Source organism: Ammospiza nelsoni, chromosome Z, assembly GCF_027579445.1.
Source record: "Ammospiza nelsoni isolate bAmmNel1 chromosome Z, bAmmNel1.pri, whole genome shotgun sequence".
NCBI classification, from domain to species: Eukaryota; Metazoa; Chordata; class Aves; order Passeriformes; family Passerellidae; genus Ammospiza; species Ammospiza nelsoni.
Genome location: NC_080669.1, coordinates 22,600,081 through 22,614,666, shown reverse-complemented (window position 1 = coordinate 22,614,666; position 14,586 = coordinate 22,600,081). Strand labels below are relative to the sequence as shown.

Genomic DNA, 14,586 nt, shown 5'->3' with positions numbered 1-14,586 from the left:
TATGGAAAGGTGGTCCGACTGAAATCCGACTGAAATACAGACCCTCTGACAATTACGATTTCTGAGAGACCGAGCCAGGGCTCGGCAATCTGAGCACACAGTTGCACCTTCCGGTAGACAAACTATTTCCATCACACCTCCCGTAGCACCACTCCGGCTCCACGCAGCAGGGGCTCCCAGAGTCGCCGCGGAGCCTGCAGGTGGGAAGGATTAAGGAGCAAGCGCGACGGGCTTGCGGCGTTGGGCACGGCAGGGCGCCCGCTCCCCTCACGGCCCGGCGCTGCCGGGCCCGCGGCGCTGCCGGGCCACAGCGCGGGCGGGTGCTGCCCCCTAGCGGCGGGCAGCACCCTTCCCCGGCGGGCTGAGCGCGGCCCCCGCGGCACCGCCCCGCCCTCCCGCCAGCATGGCCGCCGCCGCCGCAGCCGCCTCCGTGCCTGTGAAGGTAAGCGTGCTTCCGCCCAGCGGCGCCTCAGGAGGGAGGGGGTGGCGTCCATCGTCGCCCGTAAACCCTCCCCGCCGCCGTCTCGGGGCGGGTGCGGGAGCCAGATGGCGGGAGCCGTGCCGCTGCCCTCCCGGCGCTGCCGACCGCGTGCCGATGCCGAGAGGCGCTGCCTTCTCTGCTTGCTTCCTTCCTTCCTCCTCTCTCTCCTGCCCGCTGCATTTTTCCCCGCTTCCTGCCGGCTTCCCGCCCTCCTGCTGCGCCGCCTGTCGGGAGCGGGCCCGGGAGCGCGGTGGCGCCGCTGCTCTGGGGGGCGCCGCTCCCTCGCCAAGGCCCGTGCAGGGGCGCCCGCGGCCGTCCCGGAAGGGACCTTTTTTTTTTTTTTTTTTTTTAATTTGGAGAAATCGCCTTTTCCGGTTATCTGACCCACGTGCGGTATGTTGGGTTTGTCAGTGAGAGGAATCGTGGCGGGTCTGTAGCTCTGGGCTCTGTTTTTATACGTGCACGGAACTCTAAGCTTTGGTAGAAGTAAGCAATGCCGAACCTCCTCTCTTAAGACTAATTTCTTGTGGGTTTGAAGAGCTGCTTAGAGCGATGATGGCACCAGGGGTGAGCAGGCCGGTACTCAGTATGTGAAATTTGAGTTTTCACATACTGTGCGTTATTTTTCTGCCATGAAGTAAAAAATCCCAGTCCTTTTGGATGTAGAAAACAGTTAGAACCCGTCTTCAGTGTACAGATTTTTTCTCTAAAGTACAACTTATACTTAGCTTGATGTTTGTCTTCTTTAAGCAAAATTATTTGTAATGCTATCCTCGTCCCTTTCTCAGTATCCCCAAAACGGAAGAGAAGAATACAGAAGGATTTGTGTGTGGTTAGTTGTCAAAAAGACCCATAGATGATCATGATATGTACTAGTTTAAGACCCGCAGGTGAACAAGTGTAGGCAGTCACTGCAGAGATACCACCATGCCTTTCACTTAAACCTTTGAGAAGTTCATCAAACACCACATGAAGAAAGGCATACACACTTTAGTGTGATTGTTTCTTGGACTTTGATGAGAAATGGGTTTGATTTTTGTAGTTACTGTTGTGATAACTTTTTGTTAGGTTTCACTTCTGTTGCTCTTCACCCCACTGTTTGAGATTCACTCTATTGTAATGCCATTTTGCTTGAGATTTAATTCCAGATTGCCTTTGATACAGGCTCCGTAAAATTTTACAAGTTATATCCTTTGTGTCCCCTTGTAGGATGCAAAGTCTGGAATGGAGAATACAGTCCTACATCTTTCCATTCTTGAAGTCATTTCTAGGTGTGCCGTCAGTTCTCTGGCTTTTGAAGAAAGGTGAAACTCTTCTTCCTTAGTCACATCCTCTCTGCCTTCCCATGTGTTCGGCTCCTGGGCTGGCAGCTGGGAATAGAAGTCAGCACCCCTCACCGGGGTGTTGTGGTTTAGACATGATGCTCCCCAATTCAGTGTTCCCACTGTAGCCACTCCAAACCACACATCATCCCATCCCCTGCAGCAGAATGAGAGGAGGATTGGAGGCACAAAAGGTGCAGATCATGGGTTGAGATAAGAACAATTTACTAGAAACAACAATAAGATAAGAAAAACAGTAATAATAGCTATATAATTGAGAGAGGTGAGAGGCTAATATGCAACTGCTCACCACTATGCACAGCCCAAAAATACTCAATTGTCATGCTACCCTGACCCCAGGCCCCTTCCCCTGTTTTTGGAAAATGATACTAGGTCATGTAGAATAATGTCCAGGTCCTAGTCACGGCCCTCCCAGACTACTGCAAAAATTAATCCTATCCTGGCCGGAGCCAGGATGTAGGGTATTTGGCCCACTGAGCCTAGAGCATTTGTTTTGATAATTCACTAGGAGATTTGGAAAGCAGAATTTAGTATGGAATCAGATTTTTCTGTCTAGTTCCCAGATAAAAATAGTATTTCTGGAGATCATGTAAACTAGAGGAAAAATAATTGTCAGGTAAAATTAATTTTAGGATTAGAGCTGCTAGCTCCAAAATTAACCTTACATGGCTGGAGAAGCTGCTACTTCAGAAATCTCTGCTGCCTAACTTCCCTTCCACTGAAGTAGCTCTCCAGTGAATTGTAAGTGAGCCCAGCATTTCTCTAGCCAGGGTTGCCTCAGGTAGCCTGACTGCCACTGCGGTAAGTTTGCAGTGGGTAAGAAAGCGCAACAAGCTCAACATAGTCTGGGTCATCTGTGCTTTGGGTTCTGCACCGTGGGAGCTGTGAATCTTTTGCAAGCTCGTTGCAGCCTGCAATTTCTGACAGCAGGGCTATTGGTGTAGAATCCTGGGCAGGAACCGAACAGTGCAGCCAAAGTACATACTGATGCTGCTGCAGCCCCTGAGTTATGGAGCCTGAGAGCAAATGTGAGAGCAACCACACCAGGCCTATGCTGCCACAGGCCATGTGCTTTCTGTACAGGAGCAGTCTGTTACTGTCATGGATCTGTGTGTTTATAATAACCTTAAAGCACTGCATTTCCAAAGTAACTTTCATGTTGTGCATCTGTAGCTACTCTCTCCCGCATTGCACATTTTTCCTCAATCCCAACAACTTTCACTTTGGTAGAGGTAAAAGTTCAGTTCCCTTTTGTATCCTAAGTCATAGGCCACTAGTATTATACCCAGCTAAAACCAGTAAAGTGACTGAAGGAACCTTTCCCCCCCCCCCGCCCCTAGATTGAAAAAAAATGAGAAAGGCGCCATTTTGGTCCTGTCCTCTGGCAATGTAGCAATCATCAGTGTTTACTGAATATATGCATGAACATTGTTAAGGATAGTCTTTTCTGGATTTTGAGTTTTGTGGTTGTTCCTGTTGCAGACCTTTCGCAATTCTTAAGGCAATTTGTTATTCATCCTAAACTGTACGTAGTTTTCAGGATTTTCATGAGCAATCCACGTCAGAACCTTTGTGTTAGCTAAGCAGCACGAGTAACACGGGAACAGACCCGTCAATATTCCTGCAACACAAAGACAGTGGTCTGTGTCTTCCCTTGTGTATTCCGGGTCGGAGTGTGTGGGTCGGCGCTGCTGTTTTCCTTTGCGCTTCTCCTCCTGCTCCACAGGGGGGTAGCAGAAGGAAGGGGGAGGCCGCTTGAAACCATTTCATGTATGCGCGTTTGCACCACCGGCTGTGGAAAGCTTTGTTAAAGAGGTGTTCGTAACCAAGACCACAGAGCCTCTCATTGTTGAAAAGAAGTGCATAATGATCCAGCTAATACGGTGGTTGAACAGATGGGATCTCTACGAATGTGAAAGTAAGAAAAAACTGGAGTAAGAAACAGCTCTCTGCGTGTTGTGGAAGGAGGGGTTGTATGTTGGAGTCTGGAAGTTTTACTTGGGAAGTTTTCAGTCAGGATAATAAGTTACATCACAAAGGTTCAGATTTTGAAGCAAATCAGTCATGGTTTCAGATTTTGAAGCAAATCAGTCATGATATGTATTCAACTTGAAAGTGATACAAACTTTGCAACAACTGATCACGCTGAAGAAAAAAGAGACACTCTTTTTCTCTATGTGTGATACATGGTGACATAACTTTTAAGTACCATTGCTAAGCTTTCTGTTGCAAAAAGCTTGACAATAACAATTCCGTCTGAAGAGTTACAAGTGTTCTGAATTCCAGAAAAATCTTCACTTGATTGAAAATCCAATTATCCCTTGAGAGACAAAAAACAAGTTACTTTCAATAATGAACTAGAAACAAGAAAAATCAGATGCATTTTTCTTAGCTGGAATATGCAATCACAGGCAAATAAAAACACAAATGGGATTTTAAATGGGAAAACTTAGATTTTGTTGAGTCAGCTTAAAAAACTATTTTTTTTTTTTCCCCACAAAGTTTTCTTTCTTTTGGAGGTGTAATACCATAGAGAAATGCCTGTGTCCTGGTTATGGCTATAGTAAAAATTTCCCCTCAGTCACTGTTCCAGTGCTCTGTTTTGGATTCTGAATGAGATCAGTGTTGATAACACACTGATATTTTGGGTTTTGCTGAGTCATGTTAATCCTAAATCAAGGACTTCTTTTTTCCCTGTCTCATGCTGTGCCAGGGAGGGAGTGGAGGGGGTACGCAAACAAAACTGGGAAGGAGCATAGCTGGGGCAGGTGACCTAAACTGATTGAAGGGATATTCTACACCATGGAATGTCATGCCCACTATATAAACTGAGGGAGTTACCCAGAGGGTGACCATTCCGGATTTTGGAATAGGATCTGGCATTAGTCAGTGGGTGCAGAGCAATTGTATTGTGCATCGCTAGTTTTTCCCTTTTTTACTATTATTACATAATTTACCCTTGTTATAATGTTTTACTTTATTTTCAGTTATTAAGCTTTTCTTATATCAACATACAAGTTTTACTTTGATTCCACTCCCTGTTCCACCAGAGTGCAGGAGGAAAGAAGGGGGGTTTGAGCAAGTGGCTGTGTGGTGCTTAACTTCCAGCTGGGCTTAAAACTATGAGAGCCTGATATTCAGTATGGTGGTTATATGTAAGACTTTTTGTCTATATAAACAAAAAACCTTTGTTTTAATGGGCTTTCTACATGCATTTCTCACTCATTACAGGCATTCCCAAATAGTCTTAATTTTATATATTGGAAATAAATGTTTAATGGCATATCTTTGTGCATTTTTTTCATAGCTTTTTCTAATTTGATACTTAAAGAGGAGAATCATGGGGTAAGAAATTGGCAAGCTAAATACAGTTGTTTAAAATCAGGTATTTGAGATTTGCATTCTGGAAAAGTGTGGTGAGCATATTATGATTTGTTGATCTGTTGTCTATCCTCATCCTGAGAAGAAGATACATTTTGTAGCTTCCTGGTTAGTTTTTCAAGCATGCAGTTAAATGTGAATTGCAAGAAGACTAATATGTACTTTCTGTGTAAGATTGGAATTATTGGTGGAACTGGCCTGGATGATCCGGATATCTTAGAAGGAAGAACAGAAAAATATGTTGACACTCCTTATGGCAAGGTCTGTATAATCTTTTTATTTATTACTGAAGGTTTTTGCCAATTCTCAAGATGTTTGCATGCTTTAAGAATTTTCAGAGTGGTAAATGAATGTATAAAGGAGGTGGCACAACTATTTTTAGTTGCTATGTATTGTGGGATTCTTAGTTTGCAGAAACAATGTATTATTGCAAAGATTATGTGCAGAGGAGACTGTACCTCTTCTCATTGGTAGATTGGATTAATTTAGAAACTCACTGCTGAATTTGCAATCAAGGGATAAACCCTCTCTTTCAATTTTGTACCGGTGCATGACCTGTATTATCTATCAGATTGGTCCAGGAACCTTTCTGAATTGCAGAAAACTCTCCTTTGAGGTATATGAGATACCATTTTCCCTGTAACTAATGAATTATGTCTTACATGCCAATGTAAGATCATGCTTATACCCACATCATTTGAAAATTAAGCTCTGAAACGGTGTTTGTGAGGCTGGTACCCCTAAACAATTCTCCTTTACATTGCTTCTGCCCTTTTCCTCAGCAGAAGGGAGTGGTGGCTGGGGCTGTTGCTCTATACACAGTGCTGGGTACATTTTGAAGGACAATTCCTGGCACAAGGCATTTATAGTACAACCAGGCAAGACAAAGGATGAGGGAGTTTTATAGGCAGGAAGTCAAGGGGTAGGGATGTTCTAGTTGTCACATGAAGCTCATAGAAGAATTCAATCTTAGGTAATCATGTCATAGGACATGGGGAGTCTGGGTGCTTTATAATTGTCATTGGAATTATATCTTATGCAGTCTGTCAGTGTATGCTGGTATACATACAAAAAAATCTGGTGTCTGATAGCAAGTGCTATTTTGTGACTGGAAGCTTGCCAGAAAACTCAGTGGTATGGTGTGTGATTGAAAACCAAATCCATGCCTCCGCTCAAAAATGGTTTAAAATGGAGTATAAAGAGCAAGAGGAGTTTGTATCCACACCATTAGGAAGGGGAATATATTAAAGGAAGTGAAAACATAATCACAAGAATGCATTTGACTTTTCTATCCTCTTTCAGAATTAGTTAACAAATTGTAGTAGAATGAAGGAAACTTACCTCCTCTGTTTTCTTTACTCTGGCTTCCAAAAGTAGCCAGCTTCGGTTTGAAGGAGAATCCACTGGCTAAACCAAACCAGTTGCCATTGCATTTCCTGTTTCTTGAGAATCATGGATGTTCATGACAGCATGGATGTGTTTGGAGACTGCTGACAAAGCAGAAGTAATACTATGCTTGTGGCAGATATAAACTGAACCTCTCCTGTCTAGGACAGATGGAACACTTCTCCCTCACAGGGTTCTGTTCAGATCAGAGTTAAGAGCACAGTGGCAGCACGGAATTTGAAGATCTGTTCTGTCACAGCATTGAGGTGTCACAGGATTTGGGGAATGCAAATTCTGCAGTGCAGTAAGTGGCCTACAGTAGGGTTCAGTGTTCCTGAGAAGAGTAGGAATACTTGCAGGACGGCTCCTGCACAAAGGAGTGAAATAATCTTCATTGGCCGTGCAGCTTTGGTCAGTACAGAGGGCTTTTTTACTATTTTTTTTTCTAACTAATAAGAAGCTTATCTAGTGGTTTGGGGTTTTTTTCTGTGTTCTTCACAGAATGTAAGATAAATAGCAAAAAAACAATGTTGGTGCCTATTGTGGATTGTGAGAGACCTTGATCAATTGACTGCCTGTGTCTGAGCCTGCATGTTACATATTTAGCATAAATATGTAACTTAAAAAATAAGAGCTTGTGAATATTTTTTCTTTTTGTGAGGGGGATGAGAATAGAACTGAGATACCGTAGTATGAATCCAAGCCTGAATTTGAGATAATGTCCTGAGTTGAACTGGGACTGTTAAACTGACCTAAATGGAGTCAGGACACAGTCGAAGAAGGACAGCACAGCCAAACAGGAAGCTTTTATCTTTTTACCTGTAATGGCCTGTCTTCCTTCTTTCTATAGATCTGAACTTCTGATAATCAGGCCATTGACCTGATAGTTGTTTAATGTAGATTTCCTCCTCTATAGAATCACATTAACTTCAGCGACTAAATGCAGTTTGCAGTTCAGCAGCTGATGGATCAGCCTTAGTGTAAGATGTGCAGAGCTTAGTCCACAAGTTACAGTTGCACAAAGTGCAATGGATTTTGATTGAAATCCAATTAGTATTATTAATTATAAGAAGGTGGATCAATATTCACTTACTTTGCTGCTGAGACTATTTAGTATTCAGGAAGGAGGTGTTACACAACCTACCACTCATTTTAGAGCTACATAGTTGAGGGGAATAGCTATTGCTGAATGCTAGAGGGCAGTTTTATTTTTTTCCAAGTGTGCCTGGAAAAGTTTAGAAGTTTGTATTTTTTTCCTAAAGGTTTGTTTTGTTCTTGATTGTTACTGGAGTAAAACCAAATTGGGCCTTTTCTGCCATAAAGATACTTTTTCATAGAGCTGTGAAATCAGTGGAGACATAATCTACCTGAAATTTTAAGAAGTAAAGGGCTTAATTTAAATAAACTTCAGAACTTTGTGGCCTTTGATTTCCTGAGAAATAGACATGAAATATCAACCTATTTAGTTCAAGCAAAGCTAGGAAGAATGAGAATGAATGAATGTCAAGAGGAAATTGCAAGGCATAGTTACTAGAATGTATGTCTGTTTCCTTCTGTCCTGTAAAAATGCAAAGTGTATAATTCCACTTCACTTAAATCTTTAATTCTTAAGTTTCTAGACAAGGAAACTTGTGGCAAAAGATTTATGACTGAAAAGCTTTCTGGGTAGATGTTCCTTGGCACCTTTGACATTTGACAGCAGGAAAATACATTTTTGTGTAATGAAAAAATGCTATTTTCTTTTCTTTTAAAACATGAATAACAGCTTACTTTTTCTTTATAGAGAGTCCTTGAATTGTCTTCTGCTTTGGTCTTCTTGAATCCTAAGAATCATTTAACTACAAAATTTAGCATTAGGGAATGTGAGAAATATGGAAAGGTTTAAAAGAAACTATTATGGCAATTTTTTGCTGTTCTGTATGTTGACATTGGTCGTCTATGATCTATCAAGTTACATTAGTAATAATGAAAATGCAGAACAAGAGTTTTTTAAAAAAACTAAGTATACTTACAGCTCTTAATATTCCAACTGTCTTTTCTCCTTGGCTTCCACCATTTTCAGTGCATCAAAAATTTAGTATTCTATGGAAAATATCCCAAAACCTTTTGAGATTCTATCTCCAGATATGGAAAATATTATTCTCCTACAGGATAATAGATGCTGTTCCAAGCAATTTTATCTTTGTCATTGAATTTTGAAGCTCCTAAAAGCTTTGTTCAGAATATATTTTCAGTTAGATTCTCTTCCTTTCTGGCTGATGGATCTTTATTCTGAATCACCTTCCCTGGCAGGCAAGAGATCTTCCCACTCTAGAAAATTATTCTAGGGGCTCTGTGGTTTTTTTCTGGTCAGAAATATATCTGGCAAACAAAGCAGGGGGTAGTTCCACCTTTCAATTGGGTGAATTTTGCTTGTATCAGGAAAACCTGATGCATCAGGAAAACCTGACCATGTAACATAATACTTAATCTCTTGTTCTACCTCCCCAAAACAATGTACATTGTTTGGTACCTAAACTAGCTCACAGGTTGAATGGAGGCTTGCAGAACCTCTGAAATAATTTTTCATCATGAGTGTTCTGTATTCAGTTTTCTGTTCCAACTAGCCTCTGAGAAGGGAGACCAAGGGAAAAATTAATTCTGTAGACAACACATGAACGGTACTTTATGCATATTTACACTATAGACAAAGGGGATTTATTACGATTATTTGTTATTGTAGTAATTTGAGGTTAATTGCCCAGGGTTTTATTCTTCCTATTCTGTTTTGGAACAAAGGGTATATCATACTTATATTTTGTGAAAAGAGGGAAGTAGTTAAAGACGTTTATGAATTTTTAATGTTTGAGAACTTTTTATTGGACCTTTTATTAAATCATCCTTTAAAAATACAGTATTAGAGCTTTGATTTCAAATTGTACCATTGAAACTTTTTACTATTTTATCATCACTCCTGGCTGTGACCATGATAGTAGAAGAGAGGTACAGCACTTGGAAAGAAGTAGTGGGAGAAAGAAAGCAGAATGGAAGTATACATTAGCTATGTTACATGGTTAACACGTGGTTTGAAATGTCTGTTTCTGTAACTTTATGCACGTATGGATAGTTGGTCCAGCTATTCAATCTCTTTACAAACAACATGGATGAAGGGATAGAATGAACCCTAAGCCAGTTTGCAGATGTTACAAAACGGGGGGGAGTGGCTGACACACCCGAAGGCTTTTCTGCCACTCAGAGTGACCTTAGTCTGGAGAAGTGGGCATAGAGATACCTAATGGAATTTAATAAGGACAAGTTTAGAATCCTGAATCTGGGGTTGAATTCCCACCTGGGGTGGGAATGACCCCAAGTACCAGCACAGTTGAGGGCTGACCTGCTGGAAAGCAGCTCTTGGGGAAGAACCTGGGGTGGTGGATGACAAGTTCACCCTTGCAGTCAGGAGGGCCAATGCTGTCTTGGGGTTCAGCAGCTAGAGTATGGCCAGCAGGTCAAGGGCTGTGATTCCCCTTCTACCTGGCCCTGGTGAGGCTACATCTGGAGTGCTGGGTTGAATTCTGGGCTCCTCGGTGCAAGAAATACCAGGAGCTACTGGAAAGGGTCTGGCAGAGCCATAGAAAGTGATTCACGGTCTGGAACGTGTCTCTTACAGGGAGAGACTGCAGAAGCTGGGCCCTCTTAGTCCAGGGAAGAGAAGGCTGAAGGGATCTTGTCAGCACATATAAATATTTTAAAGGTCAATGCCCAGCAGATGATACTAGACTCTTTTCAGTGGTGCTCAGTGACAGGATAAGCAGTAATGGCCATAAACTAAAACACAATATGAGTAAGAATTTCTTTACATTGAGGGTGGCAGAGCACTGGAACAGGCTGGCCAATGAGGTCATGGAGCCTTCCTTGCTGGAGACACTCAAAGCACCTGGATATATCCCTGTGTAACCTGCTCTAGGCGAGGCTGCCTTGGCAGGAAGGCTGGGCTAGCAGACCTCCATGGGTCTTTTCCAACCCTAACAGTTCTGTGATTCTGTGATCTTTATTTAATGTCTTTTAATGAAGCATGATGCAGTATCTGCAATTCTTTTCTTAAAGTGTTCATCCATCATTTAGCAGTGCTCTCTTTGTTCCAAGTGTTTCTTTTTCTCTTCCATTTTTCTAGAAATGCTGTGCCAGAAAGATATTCAGTAAATCACGTGGAAAATGTGCAGAATGCATTTTGTGGAAATCCATGCAAACATGTCAGTCAGAATGTTACACAACCATCCTGAAACCTTTTGAAGTGCTAGGATATGAGCAGATAAGGAAGGAATCCCTGGCTACACCAATTAGATTTTGAAGCCTGTGAATTTCAAAGCTGTTATGTTCTTTTTGCATCGTCAATGTATGCCAGAATTCAAGGGAGTTCTGTAATGGGAATGAATATCAAACTACCCTAAGTCTTTTGAAAATGGGTATAAATTTAAATCTACCTCTTGGAATAAATTTTAATCTGTTACATATAAAGCAAAGAGCCCAGTGTTTAGTTTGCTGACCTTTTTAATGGGAGGCAAGAACTGTTGCTGGAAATCCTCTTTAGTTTTTAAGAGTATTTTTGTAGTCTTTTGGGGTCTTAAGTTCCCAATTTTAATAAATGCTTATTACTTAACACAGCAAATGTGTGTAAATGAAACAAAATCTCAAGTGCTAATTTTTGTGGATCTTCCTTGTTATGGAATGTTGCAATGCAAGTTGCTGTGGCCAGTAGACAGCAAGGCTTTTGCCCTGTGTAATTTTGCTCTTAAAGCCATGTTTGTTTGAGAAGACTGTATGTGAGGTAAAGATTAAGCACTTAAAATCAATAGTTTAATATTAAATGGATACGTGAAAAAAAAAAAAAAAAAAGAAGTCAGAATAACTACTGTTCTAAGCATAAATTTTCTGGAATATTCAGTTTTTTAAAAAAGAAGTAATAAGTGTCTGCCAGAATTTCAACCATGGTGGTTGAGTAAGTTATGGTGCTTTAGAGAGCTTTCAAATGAATAATTACCAAAAAGAGCAGTGCAATAGGAAGTAGAAGATTACGGGATTTTTAGAAATGGGTATCTTTAACGTGGGACTCCTATATTGCTTCACTGTCAACCTCTGCAAATTTTCAACAAAAATCAACAGCTGTAAAATAAATGCTAATTGAAATCTTGCATCTAGCATTATAATTTTATTTCTTTTCTATCAAATACCTGGTAGCAGAACATTTGTAAATGCAAATGTGTGAGTCAAGACACTTGCAAACTTGTGATCAGTAAATAAACCATGGTATTGTTAGTAGCTGTTTTAACAAAAAGGAAAGCTGTGGCATAGCATATTTCAGATCCCTGAAGGCCAGGAGCAGAATGCAGCCCATAGAGCAGTTAATTGTGATTGATGACTTGGAGGCTGCCTCTTGTGGGCACGATGACCCGTCTCTGTTGCAAGGTACACATTCCAGCTGGACAGCTAAAATCAAAATGTTCAATTGTTCTGGCTGGTTGGTAGTCAGGAAGATTGTATTTTCTTGTTGGGTAGCAATAAAGAGAAATCCCTAGGATGAGAAAATACAACACTGCTTCTGCCACTTATGTACCAGAATTTCTCTGTTATATCACCTTTCATTTCCCAAAAGCAAGACTCCCAGCAGCAGGGAGGAGCAAGTTTTTCAGGAAGGTGGGGTTGAGTGAGGGATGGGTTGGAGGAATCCAGAACTCTTCACACCCTACTGCAAGCCCAAGTTAGAAAGGGGACAGAGAAGAGAATGGGGAGTGTTATGGAAAAGCACAGATTAAATGGTTTTTATGTTGGAAGGGGGCTTTAGTAGAGAATGGCTCCTATTTAGCAAAAAGAAACTGAAGTTTACAGGAAAGAGTGAGTCATGCTAACCAATTTGATGGTAACCTGTGCATGCTACTATTTTTGTGTTTGAAATACTCTTTTGATATGTTAGAAAGTATTACAGTTTCAAGCCCTAAAGTAAAGAGTTGCAATGTTAATTTTTGTCTGAATACAGAAAATTTGTGTAATTTTTGTGTAATTGTGTAACAGTAATCCTTCCTGTTTCAAGTTTGATCTTCCTGTTCCAGGCTGTTTTACTGACCAGTCATATCAAAATACAGGGCTGAGCTCAAGAAAACGTGAGAGTACAATGGTAACCAGTATTTTCTTCTGTAACTATTGTGGTTATTTTTAGGTGGTAGTAAAAGTTTGTAATGTGATTGTCAGACAGTAACTCATTCTTATGTGTTTGTCTTGCAGCCATCAGATGCTCTGATTTTGGGAAAGATCAAAAATGTGGACTGTGTGCTCTTGGCAAGGTAAATGAGCATTTTAAGTGTGTTTGTATTAAACATATTAAAGTCTTCTCAGAATTTTTTCTTTTCATTAGGTGAACTGAATTTCTATGCTGACATGATCTTAACTCTGTATTGTTGCTGGCAAAGTCCAGCACAAGTTTGGTTTTTTTCATAAGCAAGTTTGACGCTACAAGGACTGAGAGTATTAAAAATGCTGTCTAGGTTAGGTAAAAAAATCTAGTGGGAGGTATTACCCCAGTAAGAATGGCAGCCTGCAGGGCCACCTGCTCTGATGGGGGATAGGTGATGCTGATAACCTTACTAATTAGTTCATCTGCTCACTATGTTTGCAGATTTCCTTTGTGAAATAGAGAAAATGTTAGCTTCCAGATTAACTATGTCTCTGGTACCACAGTAAACTCTCCAAATCATTCGCTGAGGTTATTGAGTCCTCCTGCTGTTACTATTACTGCTTAGGAGACTGCATCCCCTGCAGTTCTCCCTCCCTATATAATTTTCATTCAGACATTTTTACTATACTTGAAGAGACTCTGGAAGCAGGATCTGCAGATGAGTGAGTAGAAATTTCCCACTGGTTTAACTTTGGATGTCTGGGACCAACATGCTATTGGATTAAATGTAAGAATACTAACACACCTGGTCAGAATGGTCAGAGCAGGTGCTGATGACAGCGTCTCTCAGCAGGCCAAGTCAAGTTTATTAGTCAAGCACAGGATCCATCCAGGGAATCCAGGCAGGAACTTTAGGAGGTAAGAGACAAGGCTGTAGTGTGTGTCTAAAGCCCATCCTGCTCTGGAGACAAAGTACAGATAGGTCTGAAGGCTGTGGGGCAGACTGAGCTGGGGACTGGCACACTGTGACATAGCTCAGGCCAGGGGTGAGGTCTGGGGCCTGAGCTTGGAGGCAGGAGCAGCCAGGCTCACAGGCATCAGCAGTTTCTGTGGAGGCCCAGGCTGAGACTGGCCGGGGCACTTAGGACCCAGTGGTGCACTCAGGGCCTGATTCTTTTCATTCCAGTGTTTTTCCGTTAAAGCTGCTGACTGCTAACCATCTCTGTGACACTTCTGTCTGTGGTTTTACTTTTCTTATCTTTCATGGACTTTGCTCACGTATTTTATTACACCTGGACAACATTTTTCTCTTTTTCTCAAACTGCTAAGTCAAGTTCTTGTTGCTGTACTGTTGCAAGCTAGACCTTGGATGACAGATGTCTGAACAACTTGGCTGTGGTTACCTTCTCCCTGGGATTTATGACCATTCATATAGAAAACTCCTGAGTTTACTTTTAGGGCTAAGGTACCTGCAACTTTTTTTTTGTGTTTTGGCTTCTGAATCAGATTGGAAAAGAAAAGGCATGTATATTCCATAAGAAGATTATGGCATCAACTGCAATAAAGCAATAGATCTGTGTGCCATTGGCCTCAGGAAGGCTAATGACAACACGGGAATCCTGACTGACAGTGCTTGATCATGTTGTGTGTAGTTCCTGAATGATCAAATTCTTAGGGCTTTTTGGCCTTTGAAAAAAATCAGTTGAGAAATTAAGTTCCTTCTTTTCTCTTACATGGTTGAAAATAATTTTCTAATGTGTTTAATCATGTAAATGATGTGCTTCTGTAGCAAAGACAGTGATAGCACAAAAGCTTGTGCTTGTAAGACCCAAGTATTTCCTGTCTTG

At 41.4% G+C, this 14,586-nt stretch overlaps 1 protein-coding gene across 1 annotated transcript in view; it reads left to right on the top strand.

Moving 5' to 3' along the window:
• Positions 1–353: 353 nt before the first annotated feature.
• The window catches only part of MTAP (methylthioadenosine phosphorylase), a 32,081-nt gene continuing 17,848 nt past the window's right edge, over positions 354–14,586 (top strand). Inside the window, exons 1-3 of the mRNA XM_059492115.1 lie at positions 354–442; positions 5,380–5,466; positions 12,850–12,908. Coding sequence (XP_059348098.1) covers positions 404–442; positions 5,380–5,466; positions 12,850–12,908 — 185 coding nt within the window. The 5' untranslated portion in view covers positions 354–403. The remainder of the gene's footprint in view (positions 443–5,379; positions 5,467–12,849; positions 12,909–14,586) is intronic.